This window comes from Leuciscus leuciscus, assembly GCF_965113295.1.
Source record: "Leuciscus leuciscus genome assembly, chromosome: 7".
NCBI classification, from domain to species: Eukaryota; Metazoa; Chordata; class Actinopteri; order Cypriniformes; family Leuciscidae; genus Leuciscus; species Leuciscus leuciscus.
The window spans coordinates 25,437,012-25,454,223 of record NC_138731.1 but is presented as its reverse complement, the minus strand read 5'-3'; the positions used below and the strand labels follow the sequence as shown (position 1 = coordinate 25,454,223).

The window sequence follows — 17,212 nt, the reverse complement described above, 5'->3', positions numbered from 1 at the left end:
TCAAAGAATTCTGTAAAAAATATCATGGTTTCCACAAAAATATTAAGCATTTTCAATTTTAATAATAAAAAAAAAAAAAAAATCTTAATCACCAAATCAGCAAACTTTTACACAGTACTGTATTGTTTTGTATACTTTTGTAGAATAAATACAGGGAGGAATATGATAAATCAAAGGGGCAGCCCTATGCCATTTCGGCTGACACACCTGAGATGATTCGTATCAAGAAGGCCCAGGAGCAGCTTAGTGAGGTATGTACCCTTTGTGGATCATATATTACTATATTCTGTCAAAATATAGTTTGCAAAATATTCATGTTCACGTGGGCTATTTTTTTAATATAGCTGATGCTTTTTGAAACCTCTTTAGTCTAAAGCTCCTAATAAACAATGTACAGAGAGCCTACTTCATGCAAAATTCTAGCTGATGCTGTGAATTTCGCTAACAATACATATTTTTGATAACCCAGGTGAAATACCGTATGGAGGGACTGAAGGCCAAAACCACCAGCCTCTATGATGGTGAGGCTCGCGAGATTGCCCACGTGAAGCATGTCTCTGAGCTCATCAGCAAAGTAAGTGCTTGTGTCAAGATAGACTTGTGAATTCTAATTAATGTTAAATAATCGAGTTGAATAATAATAACAGAATTGTTTAAACTGTCTTGATATTATGCTGTTAAGCTTTAAGAATGCATCCCCATAATGCTTTGCTAGAGAGACAGCAATGTAGGGAAAAGAACTAAGTGATTCAGTGCACTGCAGAAATTATTGAATTCATGTGCAATACTGCTCAGTAAAGAGTTTTGTTTTATTTTAACTCAAGTCGTCAGTCCTCAATATTGCATTCTAAAGCCCTATTCTGACTGGATTAGTTTAACATGGAGAGGTGGGGTAAAGTACTTACCAGAGCTTCTCAGGAATTTTAGTCCCATCCCAATGTGCCATCTCAGTAATCAGACAATGTCAGTAAAAATGACGGCAACTACCGTCATTATACCAGCTGTAAATGTACGTAAATATTCCGTCATGTCCTGTTTAAAAGTAGTTTCCCGCGGTTTTTCAAGTATTGAGGCACTTGAAAAAGCATGCAGTTGCGTTCTATACGGTGGGACAAGTCTGTGGCAAAACTCAAGTGTTTTCCGCATTAAAAAGAAGGTATTTTAGCTTTGGTTAAGTACAACATAATCCAATCAGAATTTAATTAATTGAATTAATCAATCGTTCGATCAGACTGTTATGTAGCCTATATCTATAGATTAATGTGTTTGCGCACGTGGTGACGGCGGTGCGTAAATCGAGTTACTCCTCCCACTTCTGCTAGTTTTAGATTTCTTATCACGTGCCAATTGTCCATTAATATTCGACGACCTGTGGTAAAATTACTTTACTCCATCTACCCTTGTAAAACTAATCCCCTCCGATTATAAGAAGAAAAGACACAAAATATTACCCAACGACTACCAAACTAGTATCGCTTATTTTCCTTGTGTTGTTTATTGTCATATAAAATAAGTTCTCCATATACGCCTTCTCCAGGTTCTGTACAGGCAGAAATGGGACGAGACCAAGGATAGGTACTTGCTCCCTCCTGACGCCCCTGAGCTGGTTCTTGCTGTGAAGAATGCAGCAAATTACAGCAAGGTAGATCTCTGATTCCTATCTTAGTATTAGATAAGCGCTAAAGTAAAATTTATACTGACATTATTGGCTGATTCACCCTCTACAATGATTTAATATCCCTATCAGAAATTGTACACTGAGGCGTGGGATGAGGAAAAGACCATGTGCTATCCATACAGTGACAGCCCAGAGCTGCGCAGGGTGGCCAAGGCCCAAAAAGACCTCAGTGATGTAAGTCAAATTGTGAAATTTCAAAAATCAACTATCATTAAACTGTCATATGGAAAAACAAAAGCTTTTTGTCTCTAAACTAAATATTTTATTTTACCTAAAAAATTATTACAAATGCTCTTGTACTGCATACCTTGTCTCAAAAATCTGTTGTGCTCCACCTTCACAGATTGTCTACAAGAAGGGCCATGATGAGCGCAAGGCAAAGTACACGTCTCTGGCTGATTCCCCGGAGATGGAATTGGCAAAGAAAAACTTTGCCAATCGTAGTGATGTAAGACTTCCCTGGTTTTTGTGCCTTCTGAATCAATTCCCATTTTCAAGTGTTAAAAACGAGTCCTACCACAAATGGTCTTTTTAGTTTCCATCTATCAATCTATCAAAGTTCCATCTATCAAAGTTATTTAAGTTTTGTTTAGCCCAAAGCAATACATTTTATTTGTAGTTATATTGTAGTTTTATATTATATTGAATTTTACAAAGTGAACAGCAGAAATTGTGTATAATGTAAATGTTTCTGTCCCTGCAACAATAGATTGTGCATGTAAGCCATAGGCTCGCCGAAGGTGAGAAATAATATAAAACCCTTAAATTCTTCACAGCTTAAATATCGTGAGGATTACAACAAGAACGTCAAGGGCCAATGGTGTGAAACCCCTTACTTTGATATCGCTATTGCTAGAATGGTTATGGACAACATCAGCGACGTAAGTGCCATAAACTCAGCGTTATTCAAAAACAGATGTTCTGATGGAATAGTTAAAATAAATATATTTATCAAAGTGAAACATGCATATTATTCATATAAAACATTCTTAATATTCAGATCAAATGTTACACATTTTTAACTGAGTGTCACACTTTGATTTCTTTCCAGAAAAAATATACGGCTGAATTTGAAGATATGAAAGACCAAATTTATTTCATGCAAACAGACACACCAACGTATGCTTCCAATAAAAAGGCTCGCGAAGCTGCAAGTTCGGTAAGTTTTGAGAATTTATTTACACTCTTTTTTTCTTTTTCTTTTTTATTTCTTCACACATAGTGGAGTCTGATACCATATGAAAACCTGGTGATTTATTTTATATAAACCTAGATTATAAAATTAAAACAAAGAAATGTAATGATGTACACAAGCAATATTTAAAATGATGCACTATCTATAAATGAGAGAATATAGCATTTTGACTAGTAGTAGTGTTTTTTACTTTTTATCACTGTATTTTCAGACTAGCTTTAGAACATTCCAGTATTCGTGCATTGCCTCCTGATTAAAAATAAAAGTGAGAGTACATATCAATGGACATACTTTTTTAGATCTCTTCTCATTGTATGGAAACAACCTTCCCGTGATGACTCTTTAAACAGATCATGAGTCAATCCAGAGATTCACATGACTGATGATCTGGTTATCTCTTTTGATCCCTGCTTACTAATTTATCATTGCTGCATCACAAGTGAGGACATGAAAGAACAAACAGGATTAGATCCTGTGTATTTTTATACACGCAGTTTGCAAAAGTATGGAATTTGATTTGAGTGATTTCCAGCTCTGGATAAGTATGGAAAAAAGAAAAAATATTTGTGTTTCCAGACAATTTTCCCTATTCAGTTTTCTAAAATATTAAATTAATAATTTCTAAAAATAAATGTATCATACAAGCAGAGTGATTTCATGGCAAAATCTTAGTGATTGTTTAGTGACAGTAAAACCCGAATTAATGAATTCAAGGCACACATTTTCATTATGCAAAGTACGTTTCTTTTGGACTTCACTAAACGAATGTGCGACAGATAAACCAGCAACAAATAAAGGAGCAAATAATCATTTCATTCAGACTGTGCTGAATATTTAATTCAGACTGTACTTTTCTGTTTGGAGATGGTGCAACATCAAACCACATTTACAATATCAAACTGATGTGTCAGAGGTGAATGTATGCAGGTTATAAAGGTTTCTTATTATGTAAGTGCATATCACTTTGAGAAAACCAATGAAAAATAACCTGATCAAATATTTACGGATGATTGTACTATACATTTAATATAATGCATATTATTTTACATTTGATCTGAAAATCTACTGAAAGGTTTATAAATTTGAGTCTGGAAAAGTAAGGAATTTTGAATTTGTAAATGTGTAGGAACCTTGTGTAAAACAAACCGGGTATGAGATTCAATACAGAGTCGAATTTTTGTTCCTGGATTTGTTGTGAACGTTTTGTGTTGTCTTTAAAATAATTTTCTGAGTCCTTTAAACACTTGAAGAACCCATGACTCACATCAGTTTCAGAATCATTTGTCATTTAATATATGCATTTTTTTCCACCTTCACAGGTCAAATATAAGAAGGACTATGAGAAGACAAAAGCCGTGTGCGATTACAACGTTCTCCCTGCTACAGAGAACCCCCTTCTCAGACAGCTGAGATATGCAGGCACCATCTTGAGTGATGTACGTTAATCCATATCTTAATCATTATACTGTAGTGGTCTGCTTTGTCAGGACATTTTTATGGTCTAAGAGGACTTTACTAAGGTTCCTCATACTAAATATTACCACAAGACAGCTGAAATAAATTATTTAGTGAAATACAAATATTTACAAAACCAAAGCGATCTTTTTTTGTTGATGCTTGGTGTCATAGTGTTAATAATGAGTTAATGATGGCATGGATTATAGCTTTATAATTCAGTTAGTGTAAACATGCAATTGATTAAAAAAAATCACCTGATTTTAGACCTGATAACTGGATGGGATTTTATCTGTGTTGCCACTGTTTGGCACATACGTTGTATGATCTGAGTATTTTGAAGCATTTTCCTCTCATCATGTTTATCTCAAATTGTTGGCTAATTTCTGACATTCCTTTCTTTTGTCTTTTCTAGAAAGTATATAAAGCTAGTTATGAGAAATCAAGGGGATCCAGCATAAATTACTGCGACACTCCCAAATTCAAGATGGATAGTGTATTAAAGAAGTTCAGTGATGTAAGTGATAATTTCATAATTTGCTACAAACATTTAATATTTCCTCGCATCTCAAGTTTTTATCGTTCTCTTTCCTCAGACACGTTATAAAGAGAAGTATGAAAATCAGGTGAAGGGTCATTATATTGGTAGCTATGAAGATATATTTACAGTTCACTGCCGGAAACTGGAAGAAATGAAGAATGATGTAAGTTTCCATAATGTGGAAATGCATATATTTTCATCTTCTTGATCACCAAAAAAATATATTTGTGTATCCACATTTGCTTTCTTTCTCATTTAAAAGCAAAACTACAAAGCTGATTACGAGGACATAAAGACAAGATGTTTCTTCCCTCAAACTGTTACACCAGAATATGAAGTCAATAAGAAGCTTGATCAATGTAAAGATGTAAGTACATAAACTCCCTTTAATGGGTTGAATACAGAACCTGACTTTAGGTGATGTTTTTTTGTGCGTGTTTCTCTTTTCAGAAAATGTATCGTCAACATCCAGACAAGGTGAAGTTCACACAGGTGACAGACTCACCTGTTCAATTGCAAGCTGCCATCAACGCCCACCAGTTGAGTGATGTACGTAAAAAGATTTCATTATTATGACTGAATAAAACCAAAAAATCTGTGAAAAGTTTACCAGGTGATTTATGGACTTTGTTGAATTGTAATGTTGTCCTAGAAAACCCCCCTCATTCATCATTAGAGCACAGTTGTCAATTGCTGCTGACAATAGAGTCAATCCCTAGACATATTATTAGAACTGTTGTTTGTGCTATTTCGAGTGTAAGTCGCAGGCAGTCAAAGCCTAACAAACAACTAAAACCAATCCCTTGGAGACCGAGGGGCCATGTAGTGGTGTTTATGGAGCTCATCCTGCTCCTATGAACACCACAACCATAGAGCACTATGGAAACATTGTAGTTACTAGGGAAATATGTACCAAAATAATAATAATATAAGATAATAATATTAATCAGCTATATATATATATATAAATATGTATATGTTAATAATAATATATCATTAACACTTTTATCTTTTTTTCTTTTCTACAGCTCAACTACAAGCAAAAGTATGAGAAGGAGAAGTTTAAGTGTTACCTCCCTCCTGATTACCCTTTCTTCATTCAATCTAGAGTTAATGCGTATAACCTTAGTGATGTAAGTTCATTCAATCTGCCTTTTAATTGATGAATTGCTGTTCCTAAGTTCATAGCATTAGATTGAACTGAAGCCTGACCATAATACACTATTTTGTATTCACTGGAATGGTTTTCTATTTCATGTTCACAGACGTGTTACAAGTTTGAATGGGAAAAAACAAAAGCAAAGAAATTTGAGGTGAAAGGAGATGCAATTTCAATCCTTGCAGCCCGTGCTCACACTAACATCGCTAGTGATGTAAGTAAATGGTATATTTGGGTTGTTTTCCTGACAGATTTCAGGCCATTGTGACACTGGTATGGTCTTTAATGTTAGGTGAAATACAAGAAGGAATATGAGAAGAACAGAGGACAGATGGTCGGGGCTCTCAGCATCAATGATGACCCCAAGATCATGCACTCAGTACATGTTGCTAAGATCCAAAGTGAGGTACGGTTCAACTAGCACATTACTGATAACTTATGTACACAATCCTAAAGCTATTTTTATGTACTAACAGTCCATTTTTGATCCTCTGAAATACAGCGTGAGTACAAGAAAGACTATGAGAAGATGAAGACCAAGTACCATGCTCCACTGGACATGATGCTTGTGACTCTTGCTAAGAAATCTCAGGCAATTGCCAGCATGACTGGCTATAAGAAGATCTCAAACCGTTACCTCCTCCCTTATGACAGCATATCACTGGACACGGCAAAGAAGGCAAATGCTATTCAGAGTAATGTAAGGATCGCTGCAGCTCTTAAACACTTACACACAGGTTTAGTGTTGACAAGTGCAGTTTTCATTTATTTCCTTAAAGATTTCCGGTTAAAACATAAAGTTGAGGTGGGACTTCGAAAGGCTTGTCTTTAAAAAAAAGAGAAGTAGAAGAAATAGCCAATAGCCAAATATCACTGCTGTTAACCATGCAAACCATGCTTATCTTGTCAGAAGTCTTACATTACATTTACATTTATGCATTTAGCAATCCCCTGTGAGGGGATGTTGTTGTTCTAAAATATTTGAGTATACAAAATTTTAGACTGTTGAGTTATCAATATATTTTAGTGTATTTTTTGTCTATGTTGATCTTGAAAGAGAAATTTTGCATTCATATATCTGCTAAACGATCATTTTTAGGAGCATCTATTCCAAAAGACATTTATTAAAATCACAAATCACAATTTTAACTTGATGAGGTCTTTAATGTACAGACTGTTTCTATTTCGAAGCCACTTGGAGTCATTTTTATCATCTAACAAGTTTTTTTTTTGTTATGTTTTTGATCATTAACTAGTATTTTTTGTGATACTTATGATACTTTGTGAAACTTGTGATATTTATTTTTCTCATCATTTGTAACGACAGAATGAATACAAGTCAGACTACGATAACTATGTCAAAGGAACGCCTTGGGTCCCTTACGGCTCCTTGGAAGTTGAGAAGTGCAAAAAATCTGGGCAGATCTTAAGTGAGGTATGGCACTTCAGAAAGAGGCAAAGTTTTCTTAATCTATATTGGATTTATGTTGTCATCAATCATGTAATATTTATATATTTCTCTTACTTAGAAAAACTACAGGCAGAATCCAGACACTGTACCTTTTACTGCTATAGATGACCACCCTCTCCAGCTGCAGGCTAAAGCCAACCAGATAATAAGAAGTGATGTAAGGGAAAACAACCAACAAATGTTATTCTGAATAATGCCAAACCAGCACGTTTATGTGAAATTGTGAATATTTTCCTCACTATAGCTCCACTATAAGAAAGGTCTAGATAAAGTCCATCAGAAATACTCCCTGCCTCCTGATGTCCCACAGTTCATTCAGGCCAGGTGTAATGCCTACAACATAAGCGATGTAAGTGAAAATGCCCTAATGTGTTTTATGATATTTGGCATGTTCTTTTTTTGCAAAGGTGAGGACTCTGTTTATCTATTGTGTATCTGCTTTTTCAGAAATGCTATAAGCATGAATGGCTGAAGACTATTGCAAAGGGGTATGATCTGAAGCCTGACGCCATACCTGTAAAAGCTGCGAAGGCAGCCAGACATGCTGCTAGTGATGTAAGTGATGTGCCCCTTTCATAGAGGAGAGTGATGAATGGAAAAGTGCAGTGTGGAACCGAATAATGCTAAATATACTGTTTATTTATGATGATGCCTTTCAGGTTCAGTATAAGAAGCAGTATATGAAGGACAGAGGCCATCATGTTGGCTTCCGCAGCCTCCAGGACGACCCCTTGCTGGTGCATTACATGGAGGTGGCTAAGATACAGAGTGAGAGGAACTACAAAAAGGATTACCACAAATCCAAGCTGAAGTACCACACCCCAGTGGACATGTTAAGTGTTGTGCAGGCCAAACATGCCTCCAAGGTTCAGACATATGCAGGATACAAGCAGAATTTCCATAATTACACCCTGCTGCCTGATGCCATGAACCTGGCGTTAGCTCGCTCCATGAACGTCAGCTCCAGTGATGTAAGTCCATAATTTTTAAAACCCATGCCTCCCACCTGGAGGGGGTAGATCATAACTTGTGTGATTTTTATTACGATTGAAGTACAATTGGATTAACAAAAGATTGAACATTTTGTTTGTTGTCTCCCAGGTTGAGTACAAGAGTGAGTACAATTACACAGTGAAGGGTATGGGATGGGTGCCCATTGGTTCATTGGGAGTAGAGACTGCAAAGATTGGAGGAAAGATCTTGAGTGACCACAAGTACCGCACTCACCCCTCCAACTACAAGTTCCAAAAACTTATGGACTCTATGGATCTCACATTGGCTACCGCCAACAATAAGATCATGGACAAGGCAAGCCTAGATCCTGTTTATTTTCATTGGTTTGACTGGTGAAAGATTAATGGTCAATCCATGAACATTTAAATGCTTTTGTTTACAGAAATCCTACCATGCTGCCTGGGAACAGGACAAGCTTAAGGTTCATGTGATGCCTGACAGTCCTGAAATTGTCTTGGCCAAGGCCAATTCATTGAACATGAGCCAGGTATGATTCACAAGACTGACTTGCATTTATTCAAAATATTCTCATTCATAATCAAAGCAAAAAACACCATTGCAGTATATTTCATTGCCTTTTCTATGTATTTTCAGAAACTCTACAAAGCTGGCCTTGAGGAAATGTATAAAAAGGGCTATGATCTCAAACCAGATGCTATTTCGATTGTGGCTGCCAAAGCCGGCAGAAATATTGTTAGCAATGTAAGTATCCCATCAGCCATTGTCCTCTTGCTCTTACACTTGCTCTTATACTGTATGTTTGCAAAAATCCTTGATGTGTTGGAATCTTTTCTGATCAATCCATGTTTCTGCCATTATAGTACAAGTATAAGCTGGCATATGAGAAAGCAAGAGGCCACCATGTTGGCTTCCGTAGCCTCCAGGACGACCCCTTGCTGGTGCATTACATGGAGGTGGCTAAGATACAGAGTGAGAGGAACTACAAAAAGGATTACCACAAATCCAAGCTGAAGTACCACACCCCCGTAGACATGTTGAGTGTTGTGCAGGCCAAACATGCCTCCAAGGTTCAGACAAATGCAGGATACAAGCAGCACCATCACAACTATGTCCTCCTTCCAGATGCCATGCACATTGGACTGGCTCGCAACATGATGGAGATCCAGAGTGATGTAAGAACAATTGAAAAAGGATATGTGGTACTTCTATTGTAAACATGGAATGATTACTTATGTTTTGACGAAATAATTAACAGATCCCTTTTTATCTCTTCAGAATTTGTACAAATCAGACTTCAACAACATATTCAAAGGAGCAGGCTGGGTTCCCATAGGTTCTATAGATGTTGAGAGGGCTAAGGCTGCCAACAAAGCCCTTGATGAGAAGTCATACAGAATTCACCCCAGCGCATTGAAATTTTCCAGTCTAACAGACCAGATGAACATGGTTTTGGCCATGAGCAACACAAAACTACAAAATAAAGTAAGAGTACTTCAATAATCTATTCTGAATGCTAACCACAATGATGCTATAGAACCGACTCACAAGTTCTTGTTTTATTTTTATTGCATTTTAGACGGCCTATAAAGCCTCTGGAGAGAAATTCATGCACACCTACAATCTACCAGCTGATGCCCCAGAGTTCCTCCAGGCCAAATACAATGCCCAGACTATGAGTGAGGTGAATGAAGTGAACTGCAAATGACAAAATGTTTGTATGTTCTGTGTATGTACAAAGTGTTTACTTGTAATGGAAAAATACAATCTAAATTGAATAAAAGAGAAACGCTTTTCTGTAGGGTTCTATGTGTTAATATTAGATATTATGAAATAAAAATGAAAAATATTTTTTTACAGCATTTATTAATCTTGACTTATTTTAGGTCTTAATGCATTACCTAATGTTAACATATACATCTCTTAATGTTAAATTGTGTATGTAGAAATGAAATGCTACAAAAGTTAATTGATAGTTTAACTTAATTATTGCATTAACACTTTTTCAACATATGCAGTCTTTACCACTGAAGTGTTTTAAAGTTTTTTCTTTTAAATGTATTTTCATGTCATATTTTTTAATAATTGTTTTTTATATACTATGACCTGATCAGTTAATTACATTTAATTTATTAAGGTAAATATTTTTAATTTGTTTGTTTGTTTGTTTGTTTGTTTGTTTTGAAAGACTAATATAATGTACATATTAACAAAAAATCTTATTTTTATAGTCAAACTACAAGGCTCAGTGGCTTGCGGACATTGCCAAAGGCTATGACATGAAATCTGATGCTATTTCCATTCTTGCTGCTAAACATGGAAGGCACATTGCCAGCAATGTAAGTGCAAAGTGCATCTTGCATTAAAATGTTTGAAAGGCCTGTTCAGCAGGTCCGAAAAATCTAAACCAAAAAATTATATAAATGGATATACTGGATTGATTAGAATGTATTGTTCTTTGATCATAGTATCAGTACAAAAAAGCATTTGAGAAGGCAAGAGGCCACCATGTTGGCTTCCGCAGCCTCCAGGACGACCCCTTGCTGGTGCATTACATGGAGGTGGCTAAGATACAGAGTGAGAGGAACTACAAAAAGGATTACCACAAATCCAAGCTGAAGTACCACACCCCAGTGGACATGTTAAGTGTTGTGCAGGCCAAAAATGCCTCCAAGGTTCAGACATATGCAGGATACAAGCAGCATTTCCATAATTACACCCTGCTGCCTGATGCCATGAACCTGGCGTTAGCTCGCTCCATGAACGTCAACTCCAGTGATGTAAGTCCATAATTTTTAAAACTCATGCCTCCCACCTGGAGGGGGTAGATCATAACTTGTGTGATTTTTATTACGATTGAAGTACAATTGGATTAACAAAAGATTGAACATTTTGTTTGTTGTCTCCCAGGTTGAGTACAAGAGTGAGTACAATTACACAGTGAAGGGTATGGGATGGGTGCCCATTGGTTCATTGGGAGTAGAGACTGCAAAGATTGGAGGAAAGATCTTGAGTGACCACAAGTACCGCACTCACCCCTCCAACTACAAGTTCCAAAAACTTATGGACTCTATGGATCTCACATTGGCTACCGCCAACAATAAGATCATGGACAAGGCAAGCCTAGATGCTGTTTATTTTCATTGGTTTGACTGGTGAAAGATTAATGGTCAATCCATGAACATTTAAATGCTTTTGTTTACAGAAATCCTACCATGCTGCCTGGGAACAGGACAAGCTTAAAGTTCATGTGATGCCTGACAGTCCTGAAATTGTCTTGGCCAAGGCCAATTCATTGAACATGAGCCAGGTATGATTCACAAGACTGACTTGCATTTATTCAAAATATTCTCATTAATAATCAAAGCAAAAAACACCATTGCAGTATATTTCATTGCCTTTTCTATGTATTTTCAGAAACTCTACAAAGCTGGCCTTGAGGAAATGTATAAAAAGGGCTATGATCTCAAACCAGATGCTATTTCGATTGTGGCTGCCAAAGCCGGCAGAAATATTGTTAGCAATGTAAGTATCCCATCAGCCATTGTCCTCTTGCTCTTATACTTGCTCTTATACTGTATGTTTGCAAAAATCCTTGATGTGTTGGAATCTTTTCTGATCAATCCATGTTTCTGCCATTATAGTACAAGTATAAGCTGGCATATGAGAAAGCAAGAGGCCACCATGTTGGCTTCCGTAGCCTCCAGGACGACCCCTTGCTGGTGCATTACATGGAGGTGGCTAAGATACAGAGTGAGAGGAACTACAAAAAGGATTACCACAAATCCAAGCTGAAGTACCACACCCCAGTGGACATGTTAAGTGTTGTGCAGGCCAAAAATGCCTCTAAGGTTCAGACATATGCAGGATACAAGCAGCATTTCCATAATTACACCCTGCTGCCTGATGCCATGAACCTGGCGTTAGCTCGCTCCATGAACGTCAACTCCAGTGATGTGAGTCATCCTCTTAAACTTTACATGTCCTTTTTTTTTAAAGCAAAGCTTCCACTTCTGTCACCATAAATTGTCTAAATGAAACTTGTATTTTTCAGGTTGAGTACAAGAGTGAGTACAACTGTACAGTGAAGGGTATGGGATGGGTGCCCATTGGTTCATTGGGAGTAGAGACTGCAAAGATTGGAGGAAAGATCCTGAGTGACCACAAGTACCGCACTCACCCCTCCAACTACAAGTTCCAAAAACTTATGGACTCTATGGATCTCGCATTGGCTACCGCCAACAATAAAATCATGGACAAGGTAGGTTACACTTTTGTAATGAACTCTTATGGTAATTATAAATTCTGAGTTTTGTCTGCATGTAATTTTTAATGGATTATGTGGCTGGTCCCATTAATAAATAATATTTTAAATGCATTTTATTGTAGCAAGCTTACACAGATGCTTGGAACAAGGACAAGATAAAGATCCATGTCATGCCTGACATTCCGGAAATCGTTCTTGCAAAAGCTAATGCCATCAACATGAGTGAGGTAGGTGTAATCTTTAAATTGTTTACAAGAAGTTCAAATTGAGTTAAATACATTTTCAACAGAATATTTCCAGACACTTTGTCTGCTTTTGCTGGAACTAACTAATATATAATCTAATTAATATTAATATGCCATTTTGCTACATTGTTTGGCAACAGCCTAAAGTTTGGATAATGATGTATATTTCTTTGTGGAAGATTTGTTTATTCCTATAATTATTGACAATAAATGTTACCCTTTGAGCATTGGTGTCTTCTATCATGGTGATTTTGTAGCCATTTTGTAAAAGAAATGAGGTAAGTCATGCCTAAGAATTACGTTTTGACTACAGAAAGCCTACAAAGCAGGACTGGAAGCCCTGAAGAAGAAAGGTTATGACCTCAAGGCAGATGCTGTATCAGTGATTGCGGCCAGGACCTCCACAAACATTGCCAGTGATGTGAGTTTCTCAAATAGATAATCAAATGTTTCTGTTACTCGCTTTATCCAAGTATTACCAGTTCTGACCTCTACAAATACTTTTCATTACAGTACAAGTACAAAAAGGAGTACAATAAAGCAAGAGGCCATCATATTGGCTTCCGTAGCATCCAGGACGACCCCTTGCTGGTGCACTACATGCAGGTGGCTAAGATTCAGAGTGATAAACTGTACAAGAAGGATTACCACAAGTCTAAACTGAAGTACCACACCCCCGTGGACATGTTGAGCGTTGTTCATGCTAAGCATGCTACGGCTGCTCAGACCTTTGCTGGATACAGGCATATCGTTGCACATAATAAAGTTCTGCCTGATGCCATGAACCTGGTACTAGCCCGCAACATGCAGACGATCGCAAGTGATGTGAGTCGGGATCTTTGCATTTTCTTATGTTTTAATGTCTTTGATAAAATGCTATTCTTTTTCAATTAGATTTTACATGGTGGATATGACAGCATTCTTTCTCATTCTGCAGAACATCTACAAATCTGAGTATAACAATTACATCAAAGGAGTTGGATGGATTCCCATTGGATCTCTGGATGTGGAGAAAGCAAAAATTGCTAGCCGGATAGGCAGCGAGAAACAGTACCGCACACCTGCCAGTAACCACAAGTTCACTAAAGATATGTCTTCCATGGATCTGGTCCTAGCTGCAACCAACAATGACATCAACAACAAGGTGAAAATTGAAACCATTTGACTTGACACTGCACTTTGCTTTTGATTATCTTGACTATTATGTTTAGTCAACTGACTTTCTTTTTAGTGACACATAATTAATAATAGCCAGTATAAATTAATTATTTAAAATTTACCCATTTATTCTTTCTACAGCAAAAGTATATTTCAGCCTGGGAGCAGGACAAAACCAAAGTTCACATTATGCCAGATTCGATGGAAGTGACTCTTGCTCGTCAAAATAAAGTTAATTACAGTGAGGTTAGTGATGCCATCAGATTCTTAATTGTTGACTGATTGCAAGTAGTAATTGTCAAAGTATAATAGTAAAAAAGAATTTCTTATTTTCCTTTAGAAACTTTACAGACTTGCCAATGAACAAGCAAAGAAAAAAGGTTACGATCTACGCGCTGACGCTATCGCAATTCAAGCTGCTAAAGCATCATGTGCCATTGCTAGTAATGTAAGTCTTTCTTCCTTATTGGACCCATCATATGGTTACTGTGTACTTATCAGAAAGTAATAGATGTTTTAATGGACTTTTCACAGTACAAGTACAAGACTGGTTATCGAAAGCAAGTTGGTCATCACATTGGAGCCCTAAGCGTCCAGGATGATCCTTTGCTAATGCTGGCTTTGAATTCAGCTAGAATTGCTAGTGATGCTCTCTATAAGAAGGACTTCAACAAGTCCAAGACCAAGTTCAACCTCCCAGTGGACATGATAGCTTTTGAGTTGGCCAAGAAGAACCAGATCCAAGTCAATGATGCTAACTACAGAACCTACCTGCACAACTGGACCTGCCTGCCAGACTCCAATGATGTTGTCCAGGCCAGACAATGTTATGAGATCCAGAGTGATGTATGTCTGAATTTACTGCAATTTTATACATATATAAATAAGGTTGAAGGGCCATTCTTATGAGGCTTGTATAGGCACTCTTTTCACACATGTCTGCTCTTAGGCGGTGTACAAATCTGATCTGAAGTGGCTAAAAGGTCTCGGATGGGTCCCCATTGGTTCGATTGATGTTGAGAAGGTGAAAAAGGCTGGAGAAATCCTTAGTGAACAGAAGTATCGTCAGCACCCAAGCAACTTCAAGTTCACTTGCACAACTGAAGATATGCCACTGGTCTTGGCTAAAGCCAATAATGACATCATGAACAAGGTACTGTAGCTGTACATTTGATATCTAGACACATATGGGACAGGTCTAAAATATTGTTTTTGACATTAATTTTGGTGTTTAATTCTCTCTCCATTCTGGCAGTCGAAATATATTGAAGCTTGGAACAGTGATAAAACGAAGATTCACATCATGCCAGATGCAATGGACGTGGTTCTTGCAAAGCAAAACAAAGTAATCTATAGTGAGGTCAGTATTTAATATTTAAAACTAAATGCTCAGTTGTATATCAAAGTATTTCCAGTTGTAAAACTGAAACAAATATTATAAATATTGAGTATGAGACATAAACAGATTAAGAGCAATGAACATTGATTTTTATGTGAAGACAACAAAAGATACATTATATTCTGCTGTTCCCACAAGTTTGTTCAAATATTTTGTGTTATTTGCTCTTCAGAAACAATATAAACTCGCCCATGAACTGGCCAAGAAGAAGGGTTATGATATGCGCAGTGATGCCATATCTATCATCGCTGCCAGAGCCTCCAGAGACATTGCTAGTGACGTAAGTACAACAAACTGATAAGGCAATAAATGACACATTGAGGATATCATTTGCTACACTGAGAATATTTTCTTTCCTTGCAGTACAAGTACAAGACTGGTTACCGTAAGCAAGTTGGTCATCACATTGGAGCCCGCAGCATCCAGGATGATCCTCTGCTCATGCTGGCCTTGAACTCAGCAAAGATTGCTAGTGATGCTCTCTACAAGAAGGACTTCAACAAGTCCAAGACCAAGTTCCACCTCCCAGTGGACCTGCTGTCTCTTGAGCTGGCCAAGAAATGTCAGATCCAAGTCAATGATTTTAACTACAGAACCTACCTGCACAACTGGACCTGCCTGCCAGACTCCAATGATGTCGTCCAGGCCAGACAAGTCTATGACATCCAGAGTGATGTATGTGATATTCATCTTCTGTTGAGCAAAATGCATTTATCCATTCCTGGATCTTCATGGAATTGACTTTCCATTTTGTTTTTTAGTTTGTAGCCAGTATGCAAGAGTGTTATTAAAATAGGAAAAAGGGATTGCTTGAGTCCCTAGAGATAAGAGATAAAGAGATAAAGCTACCAAGATACCAATGAATAAGATGTAGAGTCACTAACAGGTATTCTTTCAACATATGCTCTTAGGCTGTTTACAAGGCTGATCTAAAATGGCTTCAAGGTCTTGGATGGGTCCCCATTGGTTCTCTTGATGTTGAGAAAGCGAAAAAGGCTGCAGAAATCCTGAGTGAAAATAAGTATCGTCAGCACCCAAGCAACTTCAAATTCACCATATCAACTCAAGACATGCCGATTGTCTTGGCTAAAGCCAACAATGATGTCATGAACAAGGTAACTGCTGATAAGATATTGGATATGCATGTGTCATTTTTCTCATTTATTTAATTTGTTAAGTGTGTAGACAGTTGATGTGTGGATGTGAAGTATTTTTTCTTATTTTTTAATTTCATGCTCCTATTTGATAGCAACAATATGTTGACGCCTGGAACAAAGACAAGACAAAGGTCCATGTTATGCCAGATGCTATGGACATTGTACTAGCAAAACAAAACAAGACCAACTACAGTCTGGTAAGTATGACACAACATTAGCCCCTTAATGGTGTATAATGGATGTTCTTGATTAATAATTTATATATTATTTTCTACTTTGTGATTTAAAAAAAAAAAAATAATTGTTTATTTGAATGTTTTCTAAGAATTCATACAGGCTTGCAAACGAGGAAGCTAAAAAGAAGGGCTATGACCTGCGAAGTGATGCCATCGCCATCAAAGCAGCCAAGGCTTCCAGGGACATCATCAGTGATGTGAGTATTTTGATTTACCGCATTAAAAAGTCAACAAAACATTTCATATCATAAAATTAACTCATGTCATAAACCACTCTTT

At 37.0% G+C, this 17,212-nt stretch overlaps 1 protein-coding gene across 18 annotated transcripts in view; it reads left to right on the top strand.

Moving 5' to 3' along the window:
- The window catches only part of neb (nebulin), a gene marked incomplete at its 3' end in the record, with an annotated part of 60,741 nt that overhangs the window by 5,974 nt on the left and 37,555 nt on the right, over nucleotides 1–17,212 (top strand). For 17 of the 18 annotated variants that reach the window (XM_082175555.1, XM_082175552.1, XM_082175550.1 and 14 more), the window contains 48 exons: nucleotides 144–251; nucleotides 470–574; nucleotides 1,538–1,642; nucleotides 1,748–1,852; nucleotides 2,022–2,126; nucleotides 2,455–2,559; nucleotides 2,730–2,837; nucleotides 4,193–4,309; nucleotides 4,744–4,845; nucleotides 4,925–5,032; nucleotides 5,132–5,236; nucleotides 5,320–5,418; nucleotides 5,898–6,002; nucleotides 6,135–6,242; nucleotides 6,321–6,434; nucleotides 6,531–6,728; nucleotides 7,356–7,463; nucleotides 7,558–7,656; nucleotides 7,744–7,848; nucleotides 7,947–8,054; nucleotides 8,159–8,470; nucleotides 8,601–8,807; nucleotides 8,896–9,000; nucleotides 9,108–9,215; nucleotides 9,335–9,646; nucleotides 9,750–9,956; nucleotides 10,051–10,155; nucleotides 10,703–10,810; nucleotides 10,940–11,251; nucleotides 11,382–11,588; nucleotides 11,677–11,781; nucleotides 11,889–11,996; nucleotides 12,116–12,427; nucleotides 12,526–12,732; nucleotides 12,861–12,965; nucleotides 13,297–13,404; nucleotides 13,497–13,808; nucleotides 13,921–14,127; nucleotides 14,283–14,387; nucleotides 14,482–14,589; nucleotides 14,676–14,987; nucleotides 15,091–15,294; nucleotides 15,397–15,501; nucleotides 15,713–15,820; nucleotides 15,904–16,215; nucleotides 16,452–16,655; nucleotides 16,790–16,894; nucleotides 17,023–17,130. In XM_082175555.1, the coding sequence (XP_082031681.1) occupies nucleotides 144–251; nucleotides 470–574; nucleotides 1,538–1,642; nucleotides 1,748–1,852; nucleotides 2,022–2,126; nucleotides 2,455–2,559; nucleotides 2,730–2,837; nucleotides 4,193–4,309; nucleotides 4,744–4,845; nucleotides 4,925–5,032; nucleotides 5,132–5,236; nucleotides 5,320–5,418; nucleotides 5,898–6,002; nucleotides 6,135–6,242; nucleotides 6,321–6,434; nucleotides 6,531–6,728; nucleotides 7,356–7,463; nucleotides 7,558–7,656; nucleotides 7,744–7,848; nucleotides 7,947–8,054; nucleotides 8,159–8,470; nucleotides 8,601–8,807; nucleotides 8,896–9,000; nucleotides 9,108–9,215; nucleotides 9,335–9,646; nucleotides 9,750–9,956; nucleotides 10,051–10,155; nucleotides 10,703–10,810; nucleotides 10,940–11,251; nucleotides 11,382–11,588; nucleotides 11,677–11,781; nucleotides 11,889–11,996; nucleotides 12,116–12,427; nucleotides 12,526–12,732; nucleotides 12,861–12,965; nucleotides 13,297–13,404; nucleotides 13,497–13,808; nucleotides 13,921–14,127; nucleotides 14,283–14,387; nucleotides 14,482–14,589; nucleotides 14,676–14,987; nucleotides 15,091–15,294; nucleotides 15,397–15,501; nucleotides 15,713–15,820; nucleotides 15,904–16,215; nucleotides 16,452–16,655; nucleotides 16,790–16,894; nucleotides 17,023–17,130 (7,335 nt within the window). The remainder of the gene's footprint in view (nucleotides 1–143; nucleotides 252–469; nucleotides 575–1,537; nucleotides 1,643–1,747; nucleotides 1,853–2,021; nucleotides 2,127–2,454; nucleotides 2,560–2,729; nucleotides 2,838–4,192; nucleotides 4,310–4,743; nucleotides 4,846–4,924; nucleotides 5,033–5,131; nucleotides 5,237–5,319; nucleotides 5,419–5,897; nucleotides 6,003–6,134; nucleotides 6,243–6,320; nucleotides 6,435–6,530; nucleotides 6,729–7,355; nucleotides 7,464–7,557; nucleotides 7,657–7,743; nucleotides 7,849–7,946; nucleotides 8,055–8,158; nucleotides 8,471–8,600; nucleotides 8,808–8,895; nucleotides 9,001–9,107; nucleotides 9,216–9,334; nucleotides 9,647–9,749; nucleotides 9,957–10,050; nucleotides 10,156–10,702; nucleotides 10,811–10,939; nucleotides 11,252–11,381; nucleotides 11,589–11,676; nucleotides 11,782–11,888; nucleotides 11,997–12,115; nucleotides 12,428–12,525; nucleotides 12,733–12,860; nucleotides 12,966–13,296; nucleotides 13,405–13,496; nucleotides 13,809–13,920; nucleotides 14,128–14,282; nucleotides 14,388–14,481; nucleotides 14,590–14,675; nucleotides 14,988–15,090; nucleotides 15,295–15,396; nucleotides 15,502–15,712; nucleotides 15,821–15,903; nucleotides 16,216–16,451; nucleotides 16,656–16,789; nucleotides 16,895–17,022; nucleotides 17,131–17,212) is intronic. The other variant, XM_082175551.1, reaches the window with a different exon arrangement.